Raw genomic sequence first — 18154 nt, 5'->3', positions numbered from 1 at the left:
AAGAAGCTGCCTTATAATTATACACACCTTGATATAGGGTGTTGATCTCCTTAGGCCACACCCTCCCTCATTACACAAATACACATCACCTGATATGCTTAAATCCAATAAGCATTCAGGTTTAGACAGCTTGGAGTTGGAAAATATCAAAAAATACTCACTTGCCTAATAATTGTGCAAACAGTGTACATTTCCCATATCTTTCCAGTCATTTTGTACTACTAGACGTATTGAAAGAAAATATTGTGGTAAATTGTTTAAACTAGTTTTGGAAGAAGTGTAGTTCATTAGAAACTTCCTATGCACGGACCATTTAATGGACTGTGGTGTCTGTCAAAGGTGGGTTTGTACCAAAGAACGTACACACACACCACCATGTGAAACCCTGCTGACGTCTAGAGAAAGCTAAGTGAGGTGAAGGAAGCCTGCTGAAAGTGAAGCCATCTGGACAGGAAGTACAGAACGAGATGAGGAAGTAAAAGAGCATCAGGCAGGAACCTGGGTCCAGAACACAGGTTTAGTCACTCCTTTTTCCCTATTGGGTGAACTGACACAGCCTGAGGGATGAAGTGGTGTTCCCAACACACGCAGGCCCTGTCCCCAACACGCAGCCTGAGGGATGAAGGGGTGTCCCCAACACACATGCAGGAAATTACGTGCAGCTCTTTCCTCCAGACGCTTGCTGAATTCACTCAAACTGGAGGCGTTATGTTTGATGACTAAGTTGGGGATCACTGCCACAAATCCAAACCAAGCCCAGTCTATCACCGCCCAGCCATCTGCCACCTCTAACCCACCTGTATATACTGTGGGAAAGCCAACCCACCAAGTCTACAACCTTGTGTCTGACATCTGGCCTTTTTTGGTTAGAGCCATGCCATTCTAAACTCCTCCTTTTGTTTGCTGTCCACATGAATACTTTCCTGTCTGAATCGCATTGCGTTTTCAAAGTATCAAAATTGTTGCTTTGAAAAGGATGACTGCAGTGTATGGCATTGACTTTGCTGTATTCACTTCAGACTGTTCCACTTATATCCTTCCCATTCAATGCTTCTCTGAAGTACAGTAATGTATTGTAGCAGTGCCATTTCACAAACTGAATCATAACATTCCAATCAGCGTGTCTTCAGCATTTCAGGTAAGCAACCTACTGTAGATATTTCACTCAAAGCTTTCTCCAGCTGTAAATCATCGCAACCATTCTCTCTCTTTCTCACACTGCACACCGTCCATTTGAAAGACAGCATTTGGTAGCAGCGTCAATTTAAAATACATTTTAACGTTTAATTTCTTAAATATTTTTATATTACAGAGTCCCCAAGAATCAGTTGGGCGTTAGTCATCAGCTGGTGGGTCATTGAGAACTCCCAACCAGCGGTAACTTCCTATTCTTATCAAGCATAAGATAAACACCAAGAACTGTATTTGAAGACGGTTTAACCCGTCAGACACATTTAAACTTTTGTATGTATGACTCGGCACAATGAACATGGGTGGGCCCTTACTGACTAAACAACCCCTGGATTTGACCTCTTAGTCCTTACACTGACCCACAAGACTATCAGGCTCTCTCCCTCGTCTACAGCAGTCGCTGTTTACCAGAGAATGGGCCTCAACTATGCAGTCTTTCAAGCTTTCAAGCATCTCTATGCAAACGTCTTCTAAATGATAGGTTTCTCTCTGCTGTCTGAAACATCTGCCTCTTTGAAATGAAGCCGTTGTGTAGGCCTACCTTGTGGGAACAAGAGTCTCAAGAGAACTGTGTGACCACGTAATCAGATTTGAGGGCTGAAAAGCTTACATGGGTAATTTCGTAATGGGTAGTCGATTAGGTTCTGGATGTTTCATATCCTGTTCAAGTTATTTTCCTTGTTCTAGTGTCTGACCGTGGAAACGGGTGTTGCAAATTTGCTGTCCCTTGTGGGAGGGGAATTTCTTTTAGGAATTATGATGTAAGTTAAAGAGTTTGAGGAATTCCTTATACCCACATTATATATGATGGGTGCAAGCCAAATGAAAGCTGTACCGGAAACATACATGGCCCTAGCCCAATTAGATGTGACCTCTGTCTTTGTGTGGTGACAGCCAGAAGAGTTGTGTGTGTGTGTGAGGGTAATTAGGCTTCGGTTTCGCTGCATGTCCAGGAGATGAAAGCCCACAGCCGCAGTAGACATGTCAGCAATAGCGAGATGGGGGTAGGGAACTAAGAGATTTTCTTTTTGGTACGCCAGACTCTGGTTTTTGTTCCCCAAACAACTGAGTAGGCTCATGTAAGGTATCTGTATCCCAGTTTGGATTCCACGCTGACCTAAGCCGCAAACGGCGGACTTGTACCGTTATCTCATGACGGAGTGAAACCACCAGCTTCCTTCTGCCAACAGCCCTGCGCTCCGTACAGCTAGACCCTCCTGTTCACTTCCGGTCGCCACGATGGATATTGTAATAGCCTTTTGTCAAAAAAAGATCTGATTTCAGAATCCGGTGCACCCAGGGAGAGTTGATCCATTTTAGATTTTGGCGGTATTGAACCATGTGAAGGATTGAAAGAAAACAACCCATGATAATGGTTGACTGTGATCAACACTTTTTCTGTTGGTTTTGATTGATTGAAAAGGAGACAAAAAACCAAAGCAGATGAAAATTAGAAAACAGGGATCATACAGCAATTGTAGCTGTTCCTCCCCCTTGTCCCTACCCCCCCTGTCTTTCTCTCTCTCACACACACTGCTCATGAAGCACTGGGGTGTGGCTGCCTCAGTCGACACCTTATGCTCCAGGGCGTTCTGACCTCATCTACACACCCTGTTCCACTGGAATGACACACACACCTACATTCACTTCATTAATGGCATATGACAGCAGATACCAGTAACATATAATCATCATCATCATAATAGTAGCTGTCCTAAGTGAACATCACTTGAGTTATAATTTCTAACTCTCTAATCCTCTTTCAGAAATAACACTAAATACTTTTTATTTTGTTTTGAGTACACCCTGACAGTTTGAGATTTTCCACATCTTCAACAGGCAACTGACTAATAGTCGGAGGTTAGTGTCAGAAGTCAGTGCCAACTGATGTCCGTGTTAGGCTTCGACTTCAGTATCTCCTTCTTGTTTTTGCCACCACAGTTGGGCCGCGGTGTGTGGGTGCTGACCGTGAGGGTTGAAGGCCTGGCACATTTCAGTTGGGTGTGTTATTCCGTCGAACCAAGCCGCGGGAGAAGAAATTCAAACGCTCACCATCTGGTACTTTCAAGGGCCACTAGCAGTTAACCAAGCTGCGAATAATGTCATTTTGATTACTCACACGTTTGTTGTTGGTAATTAGCTGTGCCTGTAATCAGGGTTTTTCATTCCTGCTACTCAACCTTCTATCCGGTGTGTGGTAACACATACTTTTTTGCTGTCATTAGCTTAATGAGGGCTCATTGAGAGTGGTGTGTGAAAATTGGAGCACCTTTTAGCTCTTTTGTGTGATTAATTCTACCCCCAATTTTTACTTTGTCATTGGAAGCTTTAGATAAAAGCGTCCTCTAAATGGCTACGAGTGTTTCCTCCACTGTTATTGGTTTTTGGAGTGCTGTTTGAAATGAATTGCTCTAAAACTTTCCATCTCTCTCTCTTTCTCGGTCTCTCGCTCTCTCCTGTCTCTCTCTGTTTCTCTCTCTGTTTCTCTCACACTCACACACGCCCTGCACCTTCTTTAATGGACGGCCACGTTTCTCTATCTCCAATTTGCGATTGATTGAATAATTAATGATGATGACTGCCCCCGGCTAACAATGAAAATAGGGGTTTTATTGTAGGCTGAAGTCCTCTCAAACCTCTGCCACTCCTCCTCTTCCCAACACCGCCCTTCTGCAACCCATCCCTCCGCTCCCCCTCTCCTCAACTCCTGCCCTGGGTTTATCTGTTCTTTCCTCTTTCTTTTCATTCCTACAACACCATCTTCTCTTCCCCCTATCCTGCTGCCCCCCCTCATACACTCTGGTCCCTTCCCAGCATGATAGACTTGCGCTCCCTCCCCCCTGTTTACTCTCCTAATCTCCCGTCCCCTTCCTGTCTGACACTCTTGGTGGCGGCGGCAGCTTGCAGACCAGCGGGGGGTTCTGATAGATATCTCATCCGTGTGATAGGCCCGGCACAACCCATTAATGTGTCACGCTCCCTCCCCCCCCCCCCCCCCATTACAGACACAAACACACACACACACAGGGTAGAACTGCTGCTCTCACCCCTATCTTCTCAATCAGCAGTGGGTAATCTCACACTCACAGACACACACGTACATGCTCACTCTATATCGTTTCTCTCTCGCTCTCAATTCAATTCAGCTTTATTAGCATGACAGTCACTACAACCGTATTACCAAAGCTAGAGGCACAATAACAGATAACTATACATCAACAAATAATACTTTTTAAGACGGTGACAACAAAATCGAAATCAACACAAAATTGAAACAAAAATAAAGTGAACAGTACACAGTGAAATGGACAATAAATATGATAAATAGAAGGCAAAATGTTATGGCTGGTTACGGTACACTCAGGTTTTCCCTAATTTCATGGCAATCGTCCAGATAGGGAGGCTGTGTGTCCCTCCCCAAAGAGTACTTTCATATTTTCATTATCGGACAGTGTGGTGAACAATGGTATAAGGGGTTCAAGTCTCTGTCTCTCTCTGTATCTTCTCTCTCCTGTCTCTCTCTCTCTCTCTCCCTCCTGTCTCTGTCTCCCTCTGTCTCTCAATTCAATTCAGCTTTATTAGCATGACAGTCACTACAACCGTATTGCCAAAGCTAGAGGCACAATAACGGATAACTATATATCAACAAATTATCATTTGTAAGACACAGTGGCAACAAAATCAAAACAAAAATAACTAAAGTAAATAGTACACCGTGAAATGGACAATACTAAATAGAAAGCAAAATGTTAAGGCTGGTTACAGTACACTCAGGTTTTCCCTCATTTCATGGCACGGCATCTCTCTCTCTTTTTTTTTTCTTTTTTTCGTGTCTGCCTTTTTCAATGGCTAGACTGTGGTCACTGATCCTGTACCTGGTCATGTTCAGAATATACAATTATGAAATGAATTGATTTCAAAAGATATAGCGAAGAAACACTCAGCCATAGGCTACACGAAATCGCATAGGAATTGAATGGTTCCATGTTGTGTTACGCGTATTTTGATCGTATTGTCTGGGTTAGCAGCGACGTTCTTAGTATGAATTTTTATTATTTGGTGTCAGAATGAGCTGTGATGTCGTGGAAAATACGGCTATTGCCTCGAAAACAACCCCAAATACGTGCATAGTAGCCTACATTCGGGTAGTGTCTATGGGAACCAGTTGATTCAGAAGAAGCCAAATCAAAGTGTTACCTGAAGGCCAACGTAGTTAACAAATACGTAACGATTTAGCTAAAATGTGTGAGCTGGTATAGCTTGTGGTGTAAATCAACGGACTACGGTGCGCATGTATTTTTGCTCTAGTGCGACCGAATCCCACTTCATGCGAGCCTGCAAATGTTTTATTTTGTCTCCATTTATTTTGTCGCGAATGGTAGCCTAATGTAGTGCGCACGTAGCCTATAGGCCTACTTTCATATTTGCCGCCGCAAATATGAGATCCGACTTGAAAATTGCCAGTAATATGTTTGTGAATTTGTGACGAATCTGGTGATAGAGGCAGACTGATAGGTGCACGCACAGCTGGGGAACCAGTTAAATTGGGAACCAGTTGGGACGTAACACCGGGACATTGATTGAATTGCCGGGTCTTTATAGGACGCATCACAGACTGAGCAACTTGATGTCAAACAATGACTAAAACGGTGGCAGAGCTACTATTAATGTGTAAATCTGTGACGGCAGAGTATGCAGCCAAGCTCTCTATGACTTGTTCTACTCGGTCACGGGCATCAGACTCAGATATATTATTAGATTCTACCTGTTCAGCTAATTCTAACAGTGTTTGCACAATTTGAGGGAGCGCCATGGTCTGTGATGCGTCCTCTAAAGCAGCGGTCCCCAACCTTTTTTGCGCCACGGACCGCTTTCATGTAAGACATATTTTCACAGACCGGCAGGACGGACTGGGAGGAAAGATAGGCCCTGGACAGCTGCGCTGCTAATGCATGCACATTCTGGGTTTGATGTGATCCTAGTTAGTGACTTCCACACCTAATGCGAGCGCGGAGCTTTCCATGTGTCAGTCCCACTGTTGTGTGTGACTATAAGCTACGACAGTGACACCCGAAGTGCGTTCCTTATATCCAGTTCAGGCCTATTCCATAATTTTGTTTGATTGATTGATTGTTTACTGTCATGGCAGAAAATCCTGCTTGATGTTGGAAATGGAAGCAGGGTTTTCAGTGCTTTAGTGGCGATCTCAGGATAGCCTTCATCCAAAACACCGATAGAGTTGTTGTCTCAAACAGGCTTCATTGAGTGGTAACTATCACTTGTCATGTGTCAAGAGGAAGAGACGCGCATGATACCGTTCAATAAAGCCCACAAACTTGCTAAAAAATGAGTAAACACACGTCTTTGTACCGGTACCGGTCCGCGGACCGGTGGGCACCGGTTGGGGGAACGCTGCTCTAAAGACCCGGCAATTCAATCAATTTCCCGGCACATTTGCAATGTAATGCAATGCAGATGTGCACACCGCCCCCTACCGAACAAGATGGATAGCTCGGTCAGCAGGGAGCTGAAGAAGAGCGGCTACTGACGTCACTCTGCTGCGCCGCTCAGAATGCTTTTTCGTTCATTTTGCATTTCTGGAAATGCATTTGAATTTGAATTGTGGTCACGATTTTGCAGCCACGTTCTTAAAATGAAAATGCATTTCTGGAAATGCATTTGAATTTGAATTGTGGTCACGATTTTGCAGCCACGTTCTTGAAAATGAAAATGCATTTCTGGAAATGCATTTTAATTTTCAAATTGAATTTTGGTATCTATTTGCTGGGGCATGTTATGAAAATTAAATCTTAAATGTCTTTCTTTTTCATTTTAATTAAGTGAAAGATTGAGCACTCTTGAAGAAGAAAATAAAAATGCAAATAGGATGATTGATTACTAATTTCATTTATGAGTCAAATAATGCAGCCACATTCTTAAAATGCAAATGCATTTCTGGAAATGCATTTGCATTTGAATTTTGGTAACGATTTGCTTCCATATTAAACCTCACCCACAGTGGTTGATGGTGTTTTTGATTAGACAGATATCTTAATTGTTTTCTGATATTTTTACAGTCTTCATGAAATCATTAATCACTTTTTGGCTTCTGTTTTGTCTTATAACTGTTTTTAGTAATACCTGCTTTATTGGCTGATTTGCTAAAATTAGTAAGAATTTCTGTTACAGCCCTATTTATTCCAGATTGATTTGTTTGGAATTTGGCTGAGAGAAAATCATTAATTACGTTGGTAATTTCAGGAGAAGTTAAGATATGTTTAAAAGTGTCGTCATTGTCAGGAGCCCATTTGAATGATGTTTGTAGTTCGAACATTTAGCAGGGCTCAGGTTGTTTTTAAATTTTGTGTCCATTTGTTTTCAGACATTTTTCTGACAGTGGTCTGTTAGTGGTGTCTGAGGTCTGACAGTGAATGCATTGAAGGAGGAGGAGGGGTCCATGTCAGTGACTGCATAGTCTACTATGCTGCTTCCATGTGTTGAGGAGTATGTGTACCTCCCTAAGGAGTCCCCTCTGCCATTTAGGAAGTACAGGCTTGAGGTGCGACATATGTACTAACTCCCTCCCACTATTATTTATTACCCCATCTAGACTATTCCTCTGAATTATGCTTCGTGTCATGTATTGAGGACTCAGGCCAAACACATGGTTGTTGCCCTGCAGGTCTATATGGTCAGGTTCAGTTCCTGTCCTTGCGTTTAGGTCTCCGCACAGCAGCACATTTCCCTGGGACCGGAAATGGCCAATTTCTGGTGGTCAAAAATATCCTCATTGTAGTAGAAGGATTCTGCAGGGGGGATTTAAATCGCACACAATTATATATCTTTTTCTAATTTGCTAAGTTTTAGCCAAACGTGTGACTTCCCTTTTTTGACTAAAGCAATGTGGTTGGCCAGGTTTCCTTTGTACCATACCAGGGTTTTTCCTGCATAGAGAAAATCCGCAAAAAAAGAAAAAGCTGTGTTCATCACGCGTGCAATGCATGTCAGCGAATATGTTCTCAATAGTATGTTTCAAGTCAGCTACAGCTGAACCCTCGTTCTGTTTTGATCAATAGTAATCGAGTTGATAAGCGTGTCTTCTTGTCTGATCAATACGTAACTGTGAAGTGCGCGAATGGACAGAGTGGCCAGTAAACTGTTGTTCCGCTTTGAGTGCCAGCCCGACGTGCACGAATACACCTGTACAAATGCAAATGAAATTTCCACTCAAAATGCTGACAAAAGTTTGATTAACGATTTCCAACGCAGCCTCCATTGGTATTTCTTATCCTGGAATGATAAAAAAAAAAGGAAATGGCAAAACACCTGGGAATAAATACATTGATTAGAAAATATAGATAAACTTGAATTTCATAATTTGTGTGTTCCATTTCTGACCACTGGTTAGTTCTAGATTCTATTGATATACATTTCAGCAGTTTGCATATATATGTAAAGAGGTAAACCTTGATAATCTTTGAACCATACATGATAGCACCATGGGGGCTTGGACTATTGTCAATCTATTAGCCTATCTATTTTAATCTAAAGTGGAAGCAAAATTATTTCCTCAAGCATAGCCTCCATTATTTATGAAATGGTAAAAATAAAAAATAAATACATAGACGTCTGCTAATAAGGTGACACCGTAACACAGACTTTTTTTTTTTTGGAGCACCGAAGACCCATTTTGACCCAGGAAAAACCCTGCATACCAGAATTACGCCAGAGTTTCTACCCCGGTGTACAGTGCTCAGTTTTAATGAAGGTACTGAGACTTCATAATATCCAGATGGACAGTAGGTTTCTATGTCTGCATTGCACCATGTTTCTGTTAGGATAAGGATGTGAACTTTTTTAATAGATATTAGGAATTCAGCATCTGTACTATTCACACCTAAGGCTGAAGAATAGAGTCCCTGAATGTTCCAACAGCTTATGTGAAATGAACTCATTAAATGAGCAAAATAAATAAATCGTGAGACAGGATATAAATGTAGCTCTGTAAATGGCTAGATTAAATATAAAAATTACATGTAAATAATAAAAGAAGAATACAAATAATAAGTTAGAAGAAAAATAATAATAATAAATAATCTCTCTCTCCATCACACACACATCTATCCAGTCTCCCCATCCCCGCTTCCCCACAGAGCTCCGGCTTCCCAGCTGGTATGTATTCTGGCAGGTGTTTTGTGATGAGTCACCCCCGTCCCTCCCCGCCTCTGTTCCTTCAGTCTGAAGCCTCGCTGAGACGCTGCCACACTACCCCGGCCACAGAGATTAGGCCCGCTTCCGGGCAGACGTACACACACCCTGCCCCTTTCACCCTCCACCACCCTCACCACAGACACTGAGCTAGTCAGCATCCACATAGGAGATGAAGTCGGAGGATCTGCATCCATCTATGCACTTAGGCACGAGGAAGGTTTCCTGTTACATTAACCTGTCGCATTACACACTGGCTTTACTTGGCTGCTCTGTTGTTAAAGGAGGATGGTCCTGACTGTGGTCTGAGAGAAGCTCCCAAGACCACACACACTCGGGCTCAAGAGCAGGAGATGACACAGCATTTTCACCCCTGGCTATGTCATCTTAATTTCATGTTTTTTCATTTTGCAAACGGTGCACTTGAATGAATATGTTTCTGATAGCCTTATCAGATACGTTGGAAGTGTAAAATAACGTTGTTCGGATCAGCATTATTTTTTTTAAACAATCCCTATCTTTCATGTGCCTCCATGGGCATCATGGGAACTCATCCCTGCCCCTTCACTTTGATTGGCCCTCTGGTCATCCCTCACACCATACGGTTCACTAGTGCGTGCACTAGGAAGCTGTATGGGAGGTTGTATGATAACTTCAGTGAATTTTGTTTAGTTAATGAACTAATGTGATTAACAAAGTTTCATTTCCTTGAGAATTCCTAAGTGCTTAACGCACCCGGAGTTCGAAGTAAGGAAAATAGGGAAATTCTAAATAACAAAAAAGTTTTGTTATTTAGAAGAGAATTCACTTTTACAACTGATATGGAAAGGTTAGTGTTGGCTGCTGGCATAGCATTGAATCTCTGCTTTCAAAGGGGTTTCTTTACGGATGAAATGCTGGCTAGCTAACAGAACGACAATGTAAAGTGGATATACTTTCATGAATTCTGTTCATGGCTACATAATCATTTGCATGAATGTAGGCTACCACAGCATTGACAATTTGACTAGAAATATAGGTACCAAAACCACTGAGAAAAACTGTCATCACCAGCTGCATCACGGGCACTGCACTATCTATCTATAATTCCCGAAATGTGTGTGTGCGCCACCAATTGTATCACGGGCACTATGCACTATCTATAGTTCAAGTAATCTGTATTTGTGTGTTTCACTGACATCTTAATCATTGACTGCATTATGGGCACTGTGCACTAGTACTATTAATGGCTTGATGGCTCCCACTGCCACCATATAGTTGTCATGTGCAGAAAGCTGTCTAATATATGTCACACGGTAAGATAGGCAGGAACACGTGACAGGAAGCAGGGAGGGTGTCATCGTTGGCTGTTAAGCTGCAGAAACCCAGGTGTCATGACAGCCCGCACCCCCCCCCCACACACTCCTCCCCCTGCTACATTTATCTTAATACATTTTACTAAACTTCGTCAGTTTGTGTGCAAATTGTGCACATTTTCTATGTGGAGAAAACAAGTGTGTGCTCATTTGGTTGAGATCCTGTTACTCTTGCTGATTATCTGTAGTACAGTGTGGTGATATTACTGACATGTTTTCTCCAGTAGATGGTCAATAATTTAACCTCTGTTGGATAGTTCAACCGCCCAATTGGGGCATCAGCCCCAGAGTCAGGTGGCTGAGCGTTTAGGGAATCGGGCTAGTAATCTGAAGGTTGCCAGTTCGATTCCCGGCTGTGCCAAATGATGTTGTGTCCTTGGGCAAGGCACTTCACCCTACTTGCTTTGGGGGACTGTCCCTGTACTTACTGTAAGTCGCTCTGGATAAGAGCGTCTGCTAAATGACTAAATGTAAATGTAAATGCATCAGGAGCCAAGTAGCCAATAGGCTCCAAATACATTTACATTTAGTCATTTAGCAGACACTCTTATCCAGAGCGACTTACAGTAAGTACAGGGACATTCTCCCCGAGGCAAGTAGGGTGAAGTGCCTTACCCAAGGACACAACGTCATTTGGCACGGCCGGGAATCGAACTGGCAACCTTAGCCAGGACATTAGACTAATCAATGGGCTGTGTTTCCTGGGGCGCTGTCAAGCTCACAAATCACACGGCTAGTGGTGCAGGCCATAGGATGTGGATACGGGTACAAGCCACAGACAACATACATTGTGGTCTGTAGGCCCAAGTGCTGAATCTGCCACTCAGTTTGCTGTGGAACTAATAACGTGGTGCCTGATTGATCCTCTTTCGTCAAATGTTGTTGAATCTAGAGAAATATATAATTAGGAGGCTTTCTTATTCCCCGACACAATTGACAGCCCCAACATGTCACTTATTAAAAACTCAGGGATCAGTTTGACCAATGTCTGCCTTGTGTTTTGCCAGATGACTGTCTCCTTATTCACCTCCTATATTTACATTTAGTCATTTAGCAGACGCTCTTATCCAGAGCGACTTACAGTAAGTACAGGGACATTCTCCCCGAGGCAAGTAGGGTGAAGTGCCTTGCCCAAGGACACAACGTCATTTTGCATGGCCGGGAATCGAACCGTCAACCTTCTGATTAATAGCCCGACTCCCTCCGCTCAGCCATCTGACCCCCCCCCCCCCCCCCTATATGTGTGCGTTGACATCTGGCTTTCTGTGTATACGTACGCAGTGTGTATGTACAAGCACAAGGGCGTTTGTATACGTTTTTGGTAACGTCGTTGTGGCAGACGTTTTCTTACAAAGGTCTGCCACAAGACCAAGATGTGTTGTCCTGCAATTGTTAACTCCCCCTCCATTTTGTGAGCATCTGCACTCTCCCCCTCTGCATCTCAATCGAGAATTTAAGGTTCTTCCCCGCTTGATTAAAGAACTGAAAAAGCATGAAATTACTGAGACAGGGCTGAAACGAGAGGCCAAAATACACACACACTCACACATAGACACATTCACATTGAGGGTAAGATTTAAAGACATCTGAAGTCCTGCCTTGATCTTAAAGCAGGAGACAGAAGTTTGAATCTTTCAGAATTGTTTTCCCTTTTTTAGTACAGTACCTACACTTGTTGTCAGTAGGTTACTTCCGTACAATATAAGACCTTAGTGGTTTCTCATGTCACCCTGGCTTTGCCCTCTGTTGTTTTAAGGTGTCAACTTATTTTAGTAGGATGCATTCACTTTCTTTATGAACACAAAATGTACTTGGATACTGCAATGCTAGTAAAGCAGAGACTTCCTGCTTCCCCATAGATGAGTAACCTGCATTTATCATAGTGTAAACATGATGATAATCATCAGGTCAGCCTTTGTGTTAAAGGGCTGGGCTAGGTTTGCCCGTTTCTACAGAAGTTGCTGATGTTGGAACGCTGTTATGAAAGTGAGTGTCGCTGGGATTTTCAAACGCAACGCGCCTTGAAAGTACCTCTCAAATGTTGGTGCGCTACTAATTGTTGTATGATGGACGTCTCCTGCCTAAGGACATGCCTCTGGTGTGATTCATAAACCTTGCTACTCACTGCCTCCCTAACTCCCCCCACGGCTTTCCCTGCCTCCCTCTCTCTGTCTCTCTGTCTGTCTGTGTACAAAGTATTTTATCTTATTGCTCTGTGAAAGTAGTCTTATTAATTTCCCCATGGAGACATTAAAGCCCATTGACACCCTAAGCAGAATGTATGAAAATAAAATTTCAGGTATTGAAAAAATAGATATTAGTGTGTGCTTCCATCCAGCATGGCACTGTGGATTGGACTGCTCCCAAAATATTCAACCTGATAATTCAGACATAATCCAGTATGTATTGAAATTATTACCCTGGTCTGGGACAGGTATTAGCTGGCTAGTGGCATAGATTTTGGTCAGGGCAGTATCCTGCACTACTTTTAGTAAACTTTACAAGTGCCTTTTTTATTTCAAGGCTTTTTATTGTTTTTTACATTGTTTTTTTAAAGCAAGAAGGACATTCCAGCTCCAGCCCCGATGCTCTCCTTCGTCCTGTGGAGGATGAGAACGTGCCATGGGAAAGAAATGTGCAGTCCTTCTTTGGCTCTGAGAATGTGAAAATTGGAGCAGGCCTTAAAGTTGACCCACTCTGACATTTAGTTATTCCTGCTATGTGGAAACTGACCGATTTATTGGCGACAGTTATTTCCCACAAAATACTAGTTAGGAGCTACCTGATGTCATCATGTTTGTTTACTAATACAAAATCAACGTGTTGTTTGGTGGGAGGTGACGTTGGTGGTGGTGGGGGCGTTGAAGGCTGCATATTTACTCTCCCTGCTTGTAGTATTTATGTATTGATAACTGTAGGATACATGTGAGCTCATTTGCATTGATGAAGTTACTGTGTATAATGCTTTCATGGTGTTGGATGGTTGTGCTGGGCGCTGTTTAGCTTTCAGGTCAGAGCCAAGCACCTGGACGCAGCGAGAAATCATTATCTGTACGTCTCTTCAGCTCCAATGCAAAGAGAACTGTGCATCAATGCCTGGGAGATGTTCGTGTTAGTTTGTGGCTGGTGTGTGTGTGGGGGTGGTGTGTGGGTGGGGGAGTTGTTAGTCTCCCAAGATGATTTTCACCATCTAGTGTGACATCATATCCGATCACTGGTACAGTCGTGAACTTTCAGTGGTGTTGAACCAGGGAGACAAAGGTCAAAGCAGGATCTCTCTTGCAGTTTTAGTCATGACACCGCAATTAGCCATGTCTATATCACCTGAATGTAGAATCATCAATGTGCAGTGATGATATGAGCATGTATGTATTTAGCAAGGCTGAATGGATGAGAGTCCAGTTTAGAATGTATACTTTTAATCACTGTGCTGCAATGATGTTTTGCTCTCCTACCAACATTGGCCACCCCTTTGGCCATTAGCCCTCTTTTTCGCTCTTTTTCACTCATAATTTTTTTCCCTCCATCTCCTTCTCTCAATCTCTTTCTCCCTCCCCTTCTCTCTCTGTCCCTCTCTTTCTCCCTCCCCTTCTCTCTCTGTCCCTCTCTTTTCTCCCTCCCCTTCTCTCTCTGTCCCTCTCTTTTCTCCCTCCCCTTCTCTCTCTGTCCCTCTCTTTTCTTCCATCTCTCTCTACCTTTCTGCTCCCAGGAGGAACCTGACCAAGCTGTCCCTCATCTTTAGTCACATGCTGGCAGAGATCAAGGCTATCTTCCCTGGGGGCCAGTTCCAGGGTGACACGTTCCGCATCACCAAAGCCGACGCCGCTGACTTCTGGAGGAGGTTTTTTGGCGAAAAGCAAGTTTGAAACTTCTGTTTTGTTGTCTGCCACTAGCCAAGAACCTTGAGCGTGTTCGGCCATCGATAGTAAGGCGTTCGTTCATCGGTAGTTACTTCTGCTGATGAGTCAAATGCACAGCTCATCCGGTGGCAACGGGAGCTTGGCACTTCCTAAGGGGGCTAGTGGATAACGCTGTAATGTAATATAATATGTAGACTAAACATCCACTTTTTTGTAATAGGTTTAACCCTGTAGAAATATCCTGTGGCATGACATAAAAGATATAATGCTACCTGTGAGCTTTGTGAAATGACCACTAAAAACCTGAATGTGGATGAGTAGTGACAGGTTATTTATTCTCTTCATCTCTCACTCTCACTCTGTCTCCCTCACTCGGTCTCTCTCTCTTTCTCGGTCTCTCTCTCAATCATACTCTCGCTCTGTCTCTCTCTGCTACACGCACGGACGCACTGAAAGGCCACACCCTAGAGCAGATGCTACGTCTCACCATGTCTTTGTCTCCACCTCACAGCTGACACAAGGTCACAACCTCCGCCAGCTACATCAAGCAAGCATCTCACCAAGCCTGTGTGTGTGTGTGCATGCACGCACGTAAAATGTGTGTATTGTTTATCGTCTGTATCTGTACTTCTGTGTGTATTAGGGCTTTGATGTGGCTCACATTTTGGAAAGTTACATATGTAACGTTAGCTTTGCATTTAGCTGCCAGGCTTATGCTGAGCTGAATTCATGCAGAAGGGATGCAAGCATGCCCCTGAAGATTATTTAGATTAAGTTCACAGATAGTACGATGTGTCACCCAAACTGTGGGGTCTTACAGTCTAGCCCAGCATCAGAAGCAGGCATTCTGTCAGTCTAATTTTTCCTACTATCTTTCAAAACGTTGACCTTGAATGCTGTGTGTCCACGTGAGCTTAAGTTACAGAAGAAGGAAGGAAGAGAGGAAGGGAGTAAAAGAGGGAGAGAGTGTGTGAAGTCTGATCTATGTCTCAGGGCCCGATCTTGCACCCAGCGCAATTGACTTTGTCAACGACGCAAGTATCATTCCTAGTTTGCACTCGACGCAAAGCGGACTTTTCCCTCCACAGACGCACATCGAAATTACCTTGCGCTCCTGTGGGCGGTTCAGCGAAAAAGGAGGCGTGTTCCGGCGCAAACGTTCCCTGGTGCTATTTTGCAGTTTCCGAAAAACAATTCCGCCACTGACCAGGAAAAACGTGGTCTAAAGTCAATGGCGCATTATTCAGATGCTATTTTAAGGGCGCAAGCTTGGTCCGTGCACACTGCTGGCGAGGCCAGGGTCTTCTTTCTGCGAAGATACGTTACATTGTTTTTATTTATGGCGTGTTACATTTCTTCAATGATTATAAAAAGATTTTCATGAGAAATCTCTATGTATGTGAACATGATTTGTAACAATTGTGGCAATTTTCTCCCACGCCTGTTTAACCGAAGCTAATTTGGGTGGGTTTCTTCTCCCATCTCCATCAGAATCAGAATTCGGTTTATTCGCCATGTAGCCTATGTTACACAAACACGGAATTTACAGTGGCAGGAAGGTGCAAACAATAAACATATACGGGTCTTAAATTAAGCAAAAAATTACAATAGTTAAACTAATTCCAAGAACTAAACAATAAAAAAAAATATATATATATGGGGTAGGCTATATAAAAATAAGAATAAGAATTTGAATGAGCAGCATGAGCGGGCAATTTAGTGCAATGAGAAAACTGCTCTGCCTTTCCCATACAATGTCACTTATCTATCTGTTACGGCCCTGACTAGAACGTCGGTCTCCTTGGCTGTGAACCGCTCCTGGCGTGCGCCTGGTAAATCCGCCGTTATAATAGCAATCCGCCATGGAACAAGCGCTGCTCTTAAAGGGAATGTGAGATGACGCTCTGATTGGTTTATTGCACGTTATGCCCAAACCACACCCATTAGTAATGTAGCTCCTTCGGACCTTCCCCATTTTAGATTTGCGCCAGGCGCAAAGTCATTTATCCCGCCGGCAAAATAGCAACCGAGCCGGAGTCCCGCCCACAAAGTTACTTGCGCTTTGCGTTTTGATACTTGCGTTTCAGATCGTCAAAATAGGGGGGTCAGTCGCCAAAGTGGGGGGGGGGGGGAGTCGCCAAAAAGCAACTAAAGCATTTTTTCAGCCGTGGAAATGCCTGTCGCAACATTTACATTTATGCATTTAGCAGACGCTTTTATCCAAAGCGACTTCCAAGAGAGAGCTTTACAAAACAGCATAGGTCACCGATCTTAACAACGAGCAGCCAAAACATGAAGCATACATTGTGAAAAAAACAAATGAGTGCCAAAGGGAAGAACCATAAGAGCATGCAGTTAAACAAGTTATAATTAAACAACATGAAACTCAAAAAGTGCAAGAGTGTACCTGTAGAGAAACAATCAACATGTAGCTACATGCTACATTCTGAGGCTTCATTGTTCCTAGACCTTTTGAATTAAAAAACATAAGATTTAAAGCCTTGAAGTTAAGTAGCTTGTTTCTGCTTACTATCTGCAGATTTGCAGTTCCTTCTGTATGTTACATGGTTCATTTTCTTACTACAGAAAACTAAGGGTGGGCATGGTCATAGTGCCAGTTGCATTTAAACTGTTCCTCTGACTGTTTTACAGTAGACCTATCAAGTATGTTACCATCCATGCTAACCGTTCTCTGATTGTTTCCCACTGTAAAAGTGTAACTATGCTAGCATTGATGCTATCTCTTTTCTTGCTGCATGCATCCATGCTAGCTGTTACCATCCATGTTGTCTGTTGTCTGACTCCAGTGAGGGGCAAGGTTGAGCTAGCCCCGATAGCGAGGCTGGTCTCTCATGAGCAGGGCAGGTGGCCAACCCTCGGCACATATCTAATTTCTGGACTGATATATTATAGATAATTACAAAGCTCAGCTTCCCGTGGCTGTGAAAGGAAGTGTGTTTGCCATTGATACCCTGAAAGGACTGCAGAGAGGCCCACAGCCCTGGAAACCCAGCATGCATGTTAGCATTGGTATGCAGCTAATAAGAAAAGCCCTTAATTTTGACCTCTGTGGTACACTTGACTAGGGGTCTGATATGCGTTTTTCAGGGCCGATAATCAGTCGACCCCTACACTTGACTTGTGAACTTATGTTCATCAACTTTTTATTTGTAATTATGTATATTTGTTACGTGACTTCAGAATGCATTCAGTAGTATCTAGTATAACACACAAAAGCTTGCTTACTCACGCACAGACACACAGTCCCACACATACACACTAAGTAGTTTGGGTGTATTACACCTCTCCCGCAAAGCCCCGTCATTGTTCAAGCGTAAAACCCAGAATCCAGTGGAGCTTGGCTTGTATGGGTGTATGTGATTATGCAGAGGGTATGATTATGAAGGCACATCCCTGGGTATAATGTGCAGAGGGTATGATTATGAAGGCACATCCCTGGGTATAATGTGCAGAGGGTATGATTATGAAGGCACATCCCTGGGTATAATGGGTGACTGGTTTCCATAGCTCTGTTCTATT

The 18154-nt window shown here is 43.2% G+C and overlaps 1 protein-coding gene across 7 annotated transcripts in view; it reads left to right on the top strand.

The window, feature by feature from the left end:
* Positions 1–18154, top strand: part of cblb (Cbl proto-oncogene B, E3 ubiquitin protein ligase) — an 88397-nt gene that overhangs the window by 15299 nt on the left and 54944 nt on the right. For all 7 annotated transcript variants that reach the window (XM_062485506.1, XM_062485505.1, XM_062485504.1 and 4 more), the window contains one exon: positions 14464–14610. In XM_062485506.1, the coding sequence (XP_062341490.1) occupies positions 14464–14610 (147 nt within the window). The remainder of the gene's footprint in view (positions 1–14463; positions 14611–18154) is intronic.

The sequence above is a fragment of the Osmerus eperlanus genome, chromosome 19, assembly GCF_963692335.1.
Source record: "Osmerus eperlanus chromosome 19, fOsmEpe2.1, whole genome shotgun sequence".
In the NCBI taxonomy this organism is placed as follows: Eukaryota; Metazoa; Chordata; class Actinopteri; order Osmeriformes; family Osmeridae; genus Osmerus; species Osmerus eperlanus.
The sequence above is the reverse complement of the archived record's forward strand: the minus strand, read 5'-3'. Positions and strand labels throughout refer to the sequence as shown.